The sequence below is a fragment of the Mus caroli genome, unplaced genomic scaffold, assembly GCF_978045245.1.
Source record: "Mus caroli unplaced genomic scaffold, Mus_caroli_1 scaffold_4, whole genome shotgun sequence".
Taxonomy (NCBI): domain Eukaryota; kingdom Metazoa; phylum Chordata; class Mammalia; order Rodentia; family Muridae; genus Mus; species Mus caroli.
The window spans coordinates 12,154,181-12,169,888 of record NW_028227259.1 but is presented as its reverse complement, the minus strand read 5'-3'; the positions used below and the strand labels follow the sequence as shown (position 1 = coordinate 12,169,888).

Below are 15,708 nucleotides of genomic sequence, written 5' to 3'. Positions count from 1 at the left end.
TTTAGTGACAGATCATTGCTGGAGCTGCTGGTGGCAGTTTAGAAATTAAAGAACAAAGCACTGCTTTATAAGATTGGATGTTGTGACAGGTGGAGAGGCTAGTAGTAATAAGGAGAGGCCAGGAAAAGGAAGTCCGTTTATCTACGCTTTCTCTAGAGTTTTCAAGGAAGGTTCATACAACTTGTCTCCTTTGATTTGAGCAGCCTGTTAGGTGTGTTGGGAAATTGTAACATCTGTATTTTGTAGACAAAGGAATTTTTTAGGCCACAATTTTGGATTACATGGATATGAACATGATTTACTGATCAGCCGTTCAAGATGTGCTGCTCACTGGGCTACTAGGCAAGCAGCTGTTTCGCCATTGGATGCTTACTGCAAACAACCATTACAGAGCAGAGCGGTGCTCATCCCAGATCAAAGTTCTGGGAAACATGCTTTCCAACAACTGCTGTTGGGGAAACACAGCTGTGGTATCCTTAATTAGCAGGGAACCCTAAGCCACTCCTCTTCTGGGGATGTACAAACTGTGTACTTTAAAACATGGTCTGATTTCACTCTGTAGTTTTACGTAACTCAATCTCCTTTTTGTTTGTTTATTTGTGTTAAGTTGTAAACATTTATTGTAAAAACGTGTTTACAAAAGAAGAAAAATAAATTACGGTTTACCATCCCTTATTTCAAATCAAATTGTTATCATCTAACCATCTCAATCTAACTTTTCTTTTCTGGGAGTTAAAGACTTAGAAGTCTGGGAAAATCCCAGGGGAAGTATTAGGCATAGCAGAGTCAGCTGGCAAAGAAATGCTTATTCTACCTTAATGATCCTGGTTACTGGGCTGTTTGTTTGTTTGTTTTGGGTTTTGTTTTTGTTTTGTTTTTAGGTTAGACCTAAACAGGGTCTTGCTTTTAAATATGATCGACTTAAATCTCTGTCTTTGGGGGAGACCAGAAAGTTATCAGTGTGTTGATAAGATCTGGGTAAGGCTCACATTTTGGCTTCCAAAAACATTGCTTTCCTTCTTCCCTCCCCCCAACTGCAGAACCTCCCATATATCCTCTCTGCTTGTTCACAGTGAAGATACCCATCACCTTGTCCCACAAGTCTTTCCCAGCTGCACTGTCTTCTAGTGCTCCAAATTCCAGTGTCGGCTCCTTACCTCCATGTGATCTCTGTGCTGTGCTTGCACACTCAGAACCTCATTTTAGGAAACTGTCCCCTAGCAGGGTGAACAGTGCTCCTGAGGATGGAATCCTGTGCCATATGATTAATGGTAATAATAATAATAATAATAATAATAATTATAGAATTGCCTCTGGGCCTGTAAAAATGGTTCAACAGGAAAATTCATGTTGTATCCAAGCTAAGAAACCCAAATTTGATTAATATAAATCATATGATAATCAGAGAAAATATACCTCTGATCTCCTCACTTACACCATGGCAAATGTATTTGCAACTGAACACTAATACATGAATACAATTAATTAATGCAATTAATTATTGATATTAGAAGGAGTTTCTCATATGGTTTACCTTACAATGTTTCCTGTAGGAAACTTTTTTAGCTTCCTTGACTCCTTGTGGCCATTGATCATAAGTGCTGTCAAGAAAAATTGTCCTATATTTCTTTCAAAAGTATTTGAAATCCCTCTCTCCTTATTGCCATATCCACTCCAGTTTTAACCAATAAGAGTACTATTAGAGATTGAATATTCTTGTGAAACTTTATAATCATATGCTTGAATTTTTAAGTATCTAAAATTTACTGATAATAATTTCTCATAGAAGTTTTATATAATATTTATTTCATTGTACATGAGATATTTGATACATTAGTGGAAAGTGGGTTATCTTAGCCTAATGTATACAAAATGGAAATAAAGTTCCACAAATATAGATTAGAAATGATTTGTTAGTTCTACTTATGATGAATATAAGCAACTACAAAGAAGTTAAATACATTTATGACAATTATTCTGTTTGAGAGTCTCAACCACTTGAGCAGGCATATGTTTCTCTGTAAAGTTTATACATATGTAGTACTTCTAAAACTGCCTTCTGTAATTTAGCATGGGAAACATCATCTGTATTTTTAGTAAACTCTGTAGGTGACTTTGGCTGAGGTGATATGAAGGGCATGTGTTTGAAACTTTATACAATTGAACATGACTAGAGGTGCTAAGGAGCCAAAAACTAAATGCTATCAGCAAGTGAAACTGAAAATCAGTTAGTTCTATGCTGCGTATTTATTTATAATGCACAGAGGAGTTTTAGCTTTCTGAAAGGTTCTTCCCCAAGGAAACCTGTTTTAATTTAGGTGTACACGTACTTGAACCATTATATGACCCGAAAGACTCTCATGACAACCAACTCGAGAAAAGACTGATGGCTGCTGGTGGCTCAAGTGTGTCCCCTTAAAAGGAGACACTTAAGATGCTACTGATGGCCAAGAATTGAGTAGGGTCAGCACCTATGACTGGGGCTGATGAGATTGTCAACAGTTCTTCTGTCGTCTATCAGGACTGTGACAAAGACACTTGCTTCCCCCTTTTATTTTCACATTATAGAAGTAGCAACAAAAGAATACAGCAGCAGTGGGTTGGTGATCAAGCAGGGAAATGATTTCCACTTGGAATGGATGTTTAACCTGACTTCCAAAGAGGCAGCCACTTAGTTAGATCCGGTTTTGAAAACTGCTGAGGGAGGGAGTTTAGTTACACTTCTTTAAAGCTTCCATTTGCCTGAGATTTTACAGCTTTGCCTCCGCTCTATCATTTTGGTGCTTCCATAAATGACATGACTCTGAAAATGATAATAAGGGAGTGTGGACATCTAACATACTTGTGTATTATTTTCCAATGCTTGACTTTTAAAACAAATACTAGACCTTGCATGACAATTATCTCTACCTCGATTCACTGAGGTAAGAATGGAAAAGGGAGAAATTAGTGTGTCATTTGGGATTATGTGTTTGTCTTTTCAAAAGGGAGCAAGGACAGCATCTCACCTGACATGAATGATTACTCATTAGCAAGCCCTCAGAATCACAACTGTGTGCATCATTTGTAGGATATGGCATAAAATAGAATTCAGTGTCTATTCTTAAAAAAAAAAGTTAGCCTTTAAGGATAAGTGATAAAGGCCACTAAATCAACCTTGTGACCTCCCTGGGCACAGGTGCCTATGTGACTGGGTCACACAAGGAGGAAGCAGGCTTGACTAGAATTCTTTCAGGAGTTAGCAACCACTGAGGGGGAGGGGGGACCTAGACCTGATTAAGGAGGCAGAGTTTCTCCAATTCAATGGCAGGCACAGCTTGTTTCCAGGGAAACCTGGGGACTTCAGTTAAAATGCAGGCAGGGGGAAAAATACCAATGATGACTCTGGTGACCTGCTGAGTAAAGAGCTATGCATCATCACTTGCTTGAGACAACCAGCACCTACTGTGTAATGCATGCAGACTCTGGGTTAGACAGAAGAGCTCGAAGGATTATTGCTGTGATTCCTTGTATTACAATTTCTAAGAAATAAAAATAAAGAATCAGAAAGAATGCTTATTTAGGGAAGTTTCTTTATATGTTGGATAAAGAGGAAATTAAATAACAAATGTATATTAATGATTCTTCTGTTATCTTTGTGTGTAAATTTGCATTATGGAAATCACTTCTAAAGTTTGTCTTGGTAAATCACACATTCATGAGTGCTTTAATCTATTTAGGGATCTATTATCTATATAGTCTAGATGAAGAAGATAGGTTCAATAAAAGACAGATAATTCAATATATCCACAATTTGGTAGGTCAGATTCATAGAGGTAAAGTGGTTTCACCTTCTGAGGATACCTTATGTGCCAGACCAGACATGGTTTTACATGATTTCTATATTATTGTTTCTTAGTAAAAACTCAACCAAAATGGCCACATACCTTACCCAGGCTAGTTAACACAACAAAAGACTTCCTATTTGGGAATTTAGAGAGCAGAACTTCACTGTAAGCATCTTTCAGCTCTGTCTTCTATGAGGCTAACACTCCCAAGGGGTTTCATGCACAGTAGCTGGAAGGACTCTAGCAAGGCTATGTGGAAGTATTTAATACCCAGATGAAGGAGACTCATGCTGTGGCCTACTCCAATGCCCGAACTTGTTTATTGGCTTTCTCTGTGTGAGCACAGAGGCAAAGATGCTGTTATGGGGGGTCTCCTTGGAGCTGTTGAATGCAGAGGTATCCTTTACTATGTAGACTCAGAATGGAAGACATGTTCTTTCCAAAAGCTGCTTGTTGATATTAGTGTAAGGATGGAAAAGGGTTCGATATAAGTTGTAGAAAAAGACACCCACTGTGAAAGTATTGACTGTGTACACACAAGCCAAGTGAAGCTGGAGAAGAAACTGAGAGACTGCACCACTGTAACTCCATTGTGAGCATGATGCCTTTTCCAAAGAAAAAAACCATGGTTTTATAATGGTGAATACTTTCAAAGAAAGCCATTCTTAGTACCCCTAAAAGGAAGATATCTGATAACCATATTTTCTTCAAAGGGAACGATACAGAGATGGCTTTATGTGGATGTCAGTACTAGGGAACTTTATGGCCATTCTGGAATGTATATCTCACAATGCCTAACATTTTAATGTGAACACTCGACTTAAAACCCATAAATTTTAGACCATGGGCATTTGATTCTATTTATCTTTTTATCTTTACAGTCTTACTCACTATCGACCTTTGATAATTTTCTACTAAGTCAATGAGCTTAAATAAATGGCAGATAACCAAAATCTACTTTATTTTTACATAAGTTATACATCCTAAGATACTGTAAATGTATTTTCTACACAATCACCAGTGCCAGATAAATTTTTAAAAATCTAAAATAAGAAAACCAAAAGACATTGTATAATGTACGTTTTGTTTTAATGAGTCAAATGCATATTCTTCACCATATTTTATGAGCCATTTTTTTCATATTATGGATAAGTAGAGTATCTCTACCAAGAACCTTTTAGAAGTGACTGATGATTCATAAAACAAAATTGCTTTTATAGTACATTAACATATTAGAAAAATAGCAAGAGACTTCTGACAGATCTGAAAACATTTAATTATTTGTCTTTTATATTGAAAAGTGGCTATTGTTCACTTGTTTTGTAAATGCACTGTCACTTGAGACATGTATACATTAGGCAATGGCTAAAGCAACCTAACTATTTGAACCTTTCACAGCTGTGTTATGTCTTTGAGAGATATTGCAATCAAAATACACTTTGGTGGAGGAAGTCTCTGCCACTGTGGAGAAGGCTGGAATGCTAGTAGTCCTTACACACTAAAATAAGGAGCCAGAAAATGTTATGACATTTATCATGCATAATGTCAATCAAATTAAATACTCCCACTCTTGCCCTGATTTTTCTAAGCCCTTGAAGATCATTGACTCACGTATACAGCAGGAGCATCTACATAAATGTATATGCATGTATGCACAGAGACAAACACACACACACACACATACACACACACACACACACAAACAGAAAGAGAGAGAGAGAGAGAGAGAGAGAGGTGGGGGGTAGGGGAGAGGAAGTACACATCTTTTTCTAAGATATCATGGTCTCCTGATTTTCTGATTAGGACTTTTGGTTATATGCAGTTCTTCTGGATGTCTCTACTGATCATTTTGATGGGTAGTCCTTTGAAAATGAGGAACTTCTGTAACCACATTCATCTATTTTCCATTAAAACATATTTGAGTGGCATCTCTAAGAAGTTCCTTAATTCATTACCTGGGCTGATTCTAAGGGAGCTGCTCAGAGAAGCAAATATTGTGTTTGTAAATTGCACAAGGCACGTTCAATGCTCTGGAACCATCATTAACTTTTGGTTGGCTTTACACAGTATATTGCACTCACAGAATAACCTTGAACACTTCTGAAGTCACACTCTCATGTGCTGCACCCTTCTAAGTCTAGTGATTGTGCTAGCATATACCAGCTCTTTCTGTTCTGCCTATCTTTTAGTAGTGTTTTTCTTTTTTCAAACCATTGTATTGGTTTGTACCATTTTGTAAGCCATAAGAACTTTTGTAAAGCTTTTGATAAGGTTCATAAAATATGAATTGTAAACATAATTACTACTTTTAACATTAAAGTAACTTATTAACAGATTGATACCAGTTTTAGGTTGTTAAGATTTAAGACTTGTAGTATCAAAAATCCTTCACAGTTTGCTTCTAGGTAACTCTTCTTCTGGACATTTCTCAGTGAAATTTGTTAAAAAGTCATCTTTTCTGTTGAGGATGGTGGATAATTGTAAACTCTAAGTTCATAGTTACAACTGAGAATGTTTATAACTTGATATTTATTATTCATCTTATGAATTATTTAAAGAGTAACTTATTTTAATTAGTCCTTACATTTTTATTTACCAAATTCCTTAGAGTTTTTTTCATGTTCTCATTATTAAATCTGAACTAGTTTTCTTAGATCTAAAATTCATGTAATTGGTAAAGTAAAATAATCATGTGCATAAAAGTGTCTGCATGACTTTATAAAACAATCTGAATTATACATCTCAGCTTAGAAACTATTTTCTGTAAGTACCATTATTATTCAATACGTCTATAGGATACAAGAACTTTTTTTTTTTTTTTTTGGTTTTTCGAGACAGGGTTTCTCTGTGTAGTCGTGGCTGTCCTGGAACTCACTCTGTAGCCCAGGCTGGCCTCGAACTCAGAAATCCGCCTGCCTCTGCCTCCCGAGTGCTGGGATTAAAGGGGTGCGCCACCACGCCCGGCTGAACATTTTTATTGTACATTACTTTGGGCCATATAATTTCAAAATTTCCCTTATATCTTAAGAACACTATAAGAAATATTGTCAAATGATCAGTAAAATCATATCAGTATGATTATTTCATAACTTTCTTTTACCAAAAACAAACCACACTTATTTTTGTCATTTCAACTGTACATTATAATGGAAGTAAGATATTTTACCTTGTATAAATTGATAATCATCGTTTGTTGTCCAAGACTGGTGACTTTATGCTATTTTGATAGCCAACCATTTCTTTAGGACTTCCTCAGAAAAGGAAACCAAAAGGAGATTAAATGTTAACAAAATGATAGGAGTATCATTTTATAATGCTAGCCTGGGGAAGTAGGAATGTTTTTCATGGCAAAACTTAACGCTTCCTATTATATTTCAAGAATATATACCTGGTGGACAACTTCTTTTAAAGATTTATGCATAATTGTGTGTTTGCATGCGCATGCAAATGTGCACACACACATGTATACACATGTATGTGAGTATGGATTCCTGACTGACAGCTTTTGATTTAAGACATGTGGATAACGTTTATAAAGATATGTGTGTCCTAGGATAGCTATGACTCAACACTAAGCAAAATATAAGATCCCATATTTTCCTTTCAGTTGTATCTATCCTCAATTTAAATATATGGGATTAGACAAATTCAGTGTATTATAGATGTTTGACCTGTTTGAGGACTGGGCTCTTGCATTAACACTATTCAGGGTCTGAAAGCAATATTCTACAGCATCTCCTATCTCTCCCATCTAGATCGGGGCACCGTGCAGAAGGTCGTAGTCCTTCCGACCAATGGCTCTGCCAATGGGGAGCTCATTCTGGAGGAGCTGGAAGTCTTTAAGGTTTGGTCACCTCTACTGTCTATCTCATCACATGCATGACGACATCATCCCTTTCCTCTAGCCAATAAAAATAGCCAATAAAAGATTAAGTAAGCAAATGTAATAAATTTGAAGAGCAGGAAAGCATCAATTAAAAGGAGAGAGAACAAATATTTTCATGAAGTATTTTCTTACTCTTCAAGTGATCCCAACATAAAAGGCTGACATTTTTTTACCAGCTATCATCACAACTCAAAGAGATTTGGTCATAATTATTTTAAAAAAATGATGCCCTCTGGCCAAGGTCTAGGGGAGTCTGTAATGAAGGAGGCTTTATCATTCCCTTCTCATGCCACTGTAACCCGAATGCTTTGACATTAGTGATTATAGATAAGCTTCCTCATACTTTCACAAGCAGTCATTTCCAGAAAAGCTGCTGCTGTTCGATGGCATTTCACTCAAATACCAAGCTGGTTAAATAAAACAAATGTCCCTTCTTAGCACTTGAAGGCTTATGTTCTGTCCGTACTTTAGATTCCACTGTATTGTAGTCCTTGAAGCTTCGGTTTTTAAAAAGGAAATAGAAAAAAGAAAAAAAAAGCACAAAGTGTCCCCTGGAGCATTTCACTTCATTAAGATCTCTGCCATTCATGACATGGGTCCAGATACCCCTTTCTTCTTGATAACTTAGACAATCTGACAGGCTGACCTCCAGCTTCCTATCTGCCTACTTAATTTCCCAAGTGCTGCAATAACAGCCTGAGGCCACCATACACTGCTGCCTGTTTTTCAGGTATCTGGGAACTCACAGAACCATTCCTTGCTGGTCCTAACTAGCTGCTTCCTTCCTAGCATGACCATTGCTCCTTTATAATGGTCTTTGTCTGGAACCCTGGGGAAAACACAGCAAACGAATTGGAAGGAAACCTTAGTGAGGCATCTAGGCTTTCATAGACTGTTCGTTACAGCTATGCCAATTAAGAGACATGGGATACTGAAGAGCGGAGCTAGCCTCTGACTGAGGATGTTGTTACTCGGTAGTACCTCGGAACTCCCAGAAGTAAACACTCTCTCTCCCACTTATGTTTTGCCTAGCTGACTTGACTCAAAACAGATTGTCTCATTAAGATCATTATTGTGCTTACTGAAGATATTGGTTTCATAAGCATCTAATTGCTTAAGAAACGACACTGGTAGATTTTGCAATTAAATTTTAAAATTGAAGAATATAACAATGAATGGTGTCCAATATCAGTTGGAGATTCTCCGAATACTATCCAGGGTATTATTACATTTATAACTTTTAGTACGTGATTCTAAATTGCACTAGGGTTTTTGTGACGATCACACTAAGATAAATATTGATCGACAGTATCTATCCCAGCGGGTTTCACCTGCTTTGCTTTGTAAAGAAATGGAATGTCTCACTGCACTAACTGAAATTGTATTGCATAGTACACCTGTTTTCATGCAACCAACCAGGAACAAGTTGATGTTTCCTGAAGAAAATAAAAAGTTCTATAGCATAAACACTTCATTTTTAATACTGAAGTATCAGTTTTGGTTAGCAGATAATGTTTAATGAAGTGAGTTTGACACAAGTCTAAACATATATATTATGGAAAATCTGTAAAGACGTTAATGTTATTCTGATCAAGTGAGAACTATGTATGGACTGTTACGTGATTTGTTCTGTTGTTATCATCAAGAAAAGAAGCTCCCAGTGGAAATACACAGTCACAATTCACGTACGGGACATCATTTGAAAAGGTGTTTGAGCTTACTTGCTGATGCTTGTACTGTTATTGAAACAGCAGAGTCAAAAGTCACTATTGGCAACTGCAGTAATTGTCTTAGGCATGTGTTTGCGTCACATTTTTGAGGTGAGGTTAAAAAAAATCATTGGGTGTGTATGACATATTATGATGGTCCTGTAAGGATAAAATAGATTTAAGTAGAAAATATCCTTAGTTAAGTGTCATATGGACATACTGCAGAAATATCAGTGTAGCTTTTCAAAAGAATTAGAGGAATTATTACACAGCACAGAACCATAACCTCCTCTTTAATCCTTTATTCATGTTTCTGAAGGTGTCTAGTTTCTTTAAGCTGAAGTTGAAATGAGATACAAGTTTAGCAGTTGATTCAGTGATTGTAAACCATCACATCGTTGCACATGTGTATGTGAGTATGTTAATGAAGGATAATACAAATCATGGCAACTGAAAGTTAGCGAGATCACCACTGTCCATTTTAAATGTTTACAAATATATGCAACCCAAAGGAATTAGAGTGGTGGGAATCATTGGATTTGGGAGCTTCACCCTTCTTGAATTAATCGTGGATCAGCAGCAGAACATCAGAAATTTAACTTTAAGTTTAAAATTAGGAGGACAGTGACCTGCCCTGCAGGGAGCGCCATCTTGGCTCCGGGACTCCACCGAGCTTAGTCTCTACAGGTCAGAGTGGGGACCACGGGGGCAGACGGCTTCTGGGACAGGCAGGAGCCACAGAGCCGCTGAGGCAGCACCCTTTTGGGGCCGCAGACTTCCGGCACCCTCCCAGCCGGAGGACAGAGACCTGCCCTGCAGAGAGCGCCATCTTGGCTCAGGGACTCCGCCGAACTTAGTCTACAGGTTAGAGTGAGGACCACAGAGGCAGACAGCTTCTGGGACAGGCGGGAGCCACAGAGCCGCTGAGGCAGCACCCTTTTGGGGCCGCAGACATCCGGCACCCTCCCAGCCGGAGGACAGAGACCTGCCCTGCAGAGAGCGCCATCTTGGCTCAGGGACTCCGCCGAACTTAGTCTACAGGTTAGAGTGAGGACCACAGAGGCAGACAGCTTCTGGGACAGGCGGGAGCCACAGAGCCGCTGAGGCAGCACCCTTTTGGGGCCGCAGACATCCGGCACCCTCCCAGTCGGAGGACAGTGACCTGCCCTGCAGGGAGCGCCATCTTGGCTCAGGGACTCCGCCGAACTTAGTCTACAGGTTAGAGTGAGGACCACAGAGGCAGACAGCTTCTGGGACAGGCGGGAGCCACAGAGCCGCTGACACAGCACCCTTTTGGGGCCGCAGACATCCGGCACCCTCCCAGTCGGAGGACAGTGACCTGCCCTGCAGGGAGCGCCATCTTGGCTCCGGGACTCCACCGAGCTTAGTCTCTACAGGTCAGAGTGGGGACCACGGGGGCAGACGGCTTCTGGGACAGGCAGGAGCCACAGAGCCGCTGAGGCAGCACCCTTTTGGGGCCGCAGACTTCCGGCACCCTCCCAGCCGGAGGACAGAGACCTGCCCTGCAGAGAGTGCCATCTTGGCTCCGGGACTCCGCCGAACTTAGTCTACAGGTTAGAGTGAGGACCACAGAGGCAGACAGCTTCTGGGACAGGCGGGAGCCACAGAGCCGCTGAGGCAGCACCCTTTTGGGGCCGCAGACATCCGGCACCCTCCCAGTCGGAGGACAGTGACCTGCCCTGCAGGGAACGCCATCTTGGCTCCGGGACTCCGCCGAGCTTAGTCTCTACAGGTCAGAGTGGGGACCACGGGGGCAGACGGCTTCTGGGACAGGCGGGAGCCACAGAGCTGCTGAGGCAGCACCCTTTAGGGGCCGCAGACATCCGGCACCCTCCCAGTCGGAGGACAGTGACCTGCCCTGCAGGGAGCGCCATCTTGGCTCCGGGACTCCGCCGAACTTAGTCTGTACAGGTCAGAGTGAGGACCACAGAGGCAGACAGCTTCTGGGACAGGCGGGAGCCACAGAACCGCTGAGGCAGCACCCTTTTGGGGCCGCAGACATCCGACACCCTCCCAGCCGGAGAACAGTGACCTGCCCTGCAGGGAGCGCCATCTTGGCTCCGGGACTCCGCCGAACTTAGTCTGTACAGGTCTGCTGACAGAGGATACTCAGAATCCCCAGAAGAACAACCTCTGAACAGAGACAACTATAACAACTCCAGAGATTACCAGATGGCGAGAGGTAAAGGTAAGAATCTTACTAACAGAAACCAAGACCACTCACCATCATCAGGACCCAGCACTCCCACTTCGCCCAGTCCAGGGCACCACAACACACCTGAAAAACTAGACCTGGATTTAAAAGCATATCTCATGATGATGGTAGAGGACATCAAGAAGGACTTTAAAGAACTACAGGAGAACATGGCTAAAGAGTTACAAGTCCTTAAAGAAAAACAGGAAAACACAACCAAACTGGTAGAAGTCCTTAAAGAGAAACAGGAAAACACATCCAATCAGATGATGGAAATGAACAAAACCATACTAGACCTAAAAAGGGAAGTAGACACAATAAAGAAAACCCAAAATGAGGCAACACTGGAGATAGAAACCCTAGGAAAGAAATCTGGAACCATAGATGCAAGCATCAGCAACAGAATACAAGAGATGGAAGAGAGAATCTCAGGTGCAGAAGATTCCATAGAGAACATGGGCACAACAATCAAGGAAAATGGAAAATGCAAAAAGATCCTAACTCAAAACATCCAGGAAATACAGGACACAATGAGAAGACCAAACCTACGGATAATAGGAGTGGATGAGAATGAAGATTTTCAACTCAAAGGACCAGCAAACATCTTCAACAAAATTATAGAAGAAAACTTCCCAAATCTAAAGAAAGAGATGCCCATGAACATACAAGAAGCCTACAGAACTCCAAATAGGCTGGACCAGAAAAGAAATACCTCCCGACACATAATAATCAGAACAACAAATGCACTAAATAAAGATAGAATACTAAAAGCAGTAAGAGAAAAAGGCCAAGTAACATATAAAGGCAAGCCTATCAGAATTACACCAGATTTTTCACCAGAGACTATGAAAGCTAGAAGATCCTGGACAGATGTTATACAGACACTAAAAGAACACAAATTCCAGCCCAAGCTACTATACCCAGCCAAACTCTCAATTAACATAGATGGAGAAACCAAAGTATTCCACGACAAAGCCAAATTCACACATTATCTCTCCACGAATCCAGCCCTTCAAAGGATAATAACAGAAAAAAACCAATACAAGGACAGGAACCACGCCCTAGAAACAACAAGAAGGTAATCCCTCAACAAACCTAAAAGAAGACAGCCACAAGAACAGAATGCCAACTTTAACAACAAAAATAACAGGAAACAACAATTACTTTTCCTTAATATCTCTTAATATCAATGGACTCAACTCCCCGATAAAAAGACATAGACTAACAAACTGGCTACACAAACAAGACCCAACATTTTGCTGCTTACAAGAAACTCATCTCAGAGAAAAAGATAGACACTACCTCAGAATGAAAGGCTGGAAAACAATTTTCCAAGCAAATGGTCTGAAGAAACAAGCTGGAGTAGCCATTCTAATATCAGATAAGATTGACTTCCAACCCAAAGTCATCAAAAAAGACAGGGAGGGGCACTTCATACTCATCAAAGGTAAAATCCTCCAAGAGGAACTATCAATCCTGAATATCTATGCTCCAAATACAAAGGCAGCCTCATTCATTAAAGAAACTTTAGTAAATCTCAAAGCACACATTGCACCTCATACAATAATAGTGGGAGACTTCAACACACCACTTTCACCAATGGACAGATCATGGAAACAGAAACTAAACAGGGACACAGTGAAACTAACAGAAGTTATGGATCAAATGGATCTGGCAGATATCTACAGAACATTTTACCCTAAAACAAAAGGATACACCTTCTTCTCAGCACCTCATGGTACCTTCTCCAAAATTGACCACGTAATTGGGCACAAAACAGGACTCAACAGATACAAAAACATTGAAATTGTCCCATGCATCCTATCAGATCACCATGGACTAAGGCTGATCTTCAATAACAAAATAAATAATAGAAAGCCAACCTTCACGTGGAAACTGAACAACACTCTTCTCAATGATACCTTGGTCAAGGAAGGAATAAAGAAAGAAATTAAGGACTTTTTAGAGTTCAATGAAAATGAAGCCACAACATACCCAAACTTATGGGACGCAATGAAAGCATTTCTAAGAGGAAAACTCATAGCTCTGAGTGCCTCCAAAAGGAAACTAGAAAGAGCACACATTAGCAGCTTGACAACACACCTAAAAGCACTAGAACAAAAGGAAGCAAATTCACCCAAGAGGAGTAGACGGCAGGAAATAATCAAACTCAGGGGTGAAATCAACCAAGTGGAAACAAGAAAAACCATTCAAAGAATCAACCAATCAAGGAGCTGGTTCTTTGAGAAAATCAACAAGATAGATAAACCCTTAGCCAGACTCACTAGAGGGCACAGGGAAAGCATCCTAATTAACAAAATCAGAAATGAAAAAGGAGACATAACAACAGATCCTGAAGACATCCAAAACACCATCAGATCCTTCTACCAAAGGCTATACTCAACAAAACTGGAGAACCTGGATGAAATGGAGAAGTTCCTAGACAGATACCAGGTACCAAAGTTGAATCAAGATCAGGTTAATGATCTAAACAGCCCTATATCCCCCAAAGAAATAGAAGCAGTCATTAATAGTCTCCCAACTAAAAAAAGCCCAGGACCAGATGGGTTTAGTGCAGAGTTCTATCAGACCTTCAAAGAAGATCTAATCCCAGTTCTTCACAAACTATTCCACAAAATAGAAACAGAAGGTACTCTACCCAACTCATTCTATGAAGCCACAATTACTCTGATACCTAAACCACAAAAAGACCCAACAAAGATAGAAAACTTCAGACCAATATCCCTTATGAATATTGATGCAAAAATCCTCAATAAAATTCTTGCTAACCGAATCCAAGAACACATCAAAACAATCATCCATCCTGACCAAGTAGGTTTCATCCCAGGGATGCAGGGATGGTTCAATATACGGAAATCCATCAACGTAATCCAGTATATAAACAAACTCAAAGACAAAAACCACATGGTCATCTCCTTAGATGCGGAAAAAGCATTTGACAAGATCCAACACCCATTCATGATAAAAGTCTTGGAAAGATCAGGAATTCAAGGCCCATACCTAAACATGATAAAAGCAATCTACAGCAAACCAGTAGCCAACATCAAAGTAAATGGTGAGAAGCTTGAAGCAATCCCTCTAAAATCAGGGACTAGACAAGGCTGTCCACTTTCTCCATACCTATTCAACATTGTACTTGAAGTCCTAGCCAGAGCAATTCGACAACAAAAGGAGATCAAAGGGATACAAATTGGAAAAGATGAAGTCAAAATATCACTTTTTGCAGATGATATGATAGTATATATAAGTGACCCTAAAAATTCCACCAGAGAACTCCTAAGCCTGATAAACAGCTTCGGTGAAGTAGCTGGATATAAAATTAACTCAAACAAATCAATGGCCTTTCTCTACACAAAGAATAAACAGGCTGAGAAAGAAATTAGGGAAACAACACCCTTCTCAATAGTCACAAATAATATAAAATATCTTGGCGTGACTCTAACTAAGGAAGTGAAAGATCTGTATAATAAAAACTTCAAGTCTCTGAAGAAAGAAATTATAGAAGATCTCAGAAGATGGAAAGATCTCCCATGCTCATGGATTGGCAGGATCAACATTGTAAAAATGGCTATCTTGCCAAAAGCAATCTACAGATTCAATGCAATCCCCATCAAAATTCCAAATGAATTCTTCAACGAATTAGAAAGTGCAATCTGCAAATTCATCTGGAATAACAAAAAACCTAGGATAGCAAAAACTCTTCTCAAGGATAAAAGAACCTCTGGTGGAATCACCATGCCGGACCTAAAGCTCTACTACAGAGCAATTGTGATAAAAACTGCATGGTACTGGTATAGTGACAGACAAATAGACCAATGGAATAGAATTGAAGACCCAGAAATGAACCCACACACCTACGGTCACTTGATCTTTGACAAGGGAGCTAAAAACATCCAGTGGAAGAAAGACAGCATTTTCAACAAATGGTGCTGGCACAACTGGTTGTTAACATGTAGAAGAATGCGAATCGATCCATTCCTATCTCCTTGTACTAAGGTCAAGTCTAAGTGGATCAAGGATCTTCACATAAAACCAGAGACACTGAAACTT

The 15,708-nt window shown here is 39.8% G+C and overlaps 1 protein-coding gene across 1 annotated transcript in view; it reads left to right on the top strand.

Moving 5' to 3' along the window:
* The window catches only part of Sema3c (semaphorin 3C), a 162,372-nt gene that overhangs the window by 127,531 nt on the left and 19,133 nt on the right, over window positions 1-15,708 (top strand). The window contains exon 13 of the mRNA XM_021161998.3: window positions 7,583-7,671. Within this exon, the coding sequence (XP_021017657.1) occupies window positions 7,583-7,671 (89 nt within the window). The remainder of the gene's footprint in view (window positions 1-7,582; window positions 7,672-15,708) is intronic.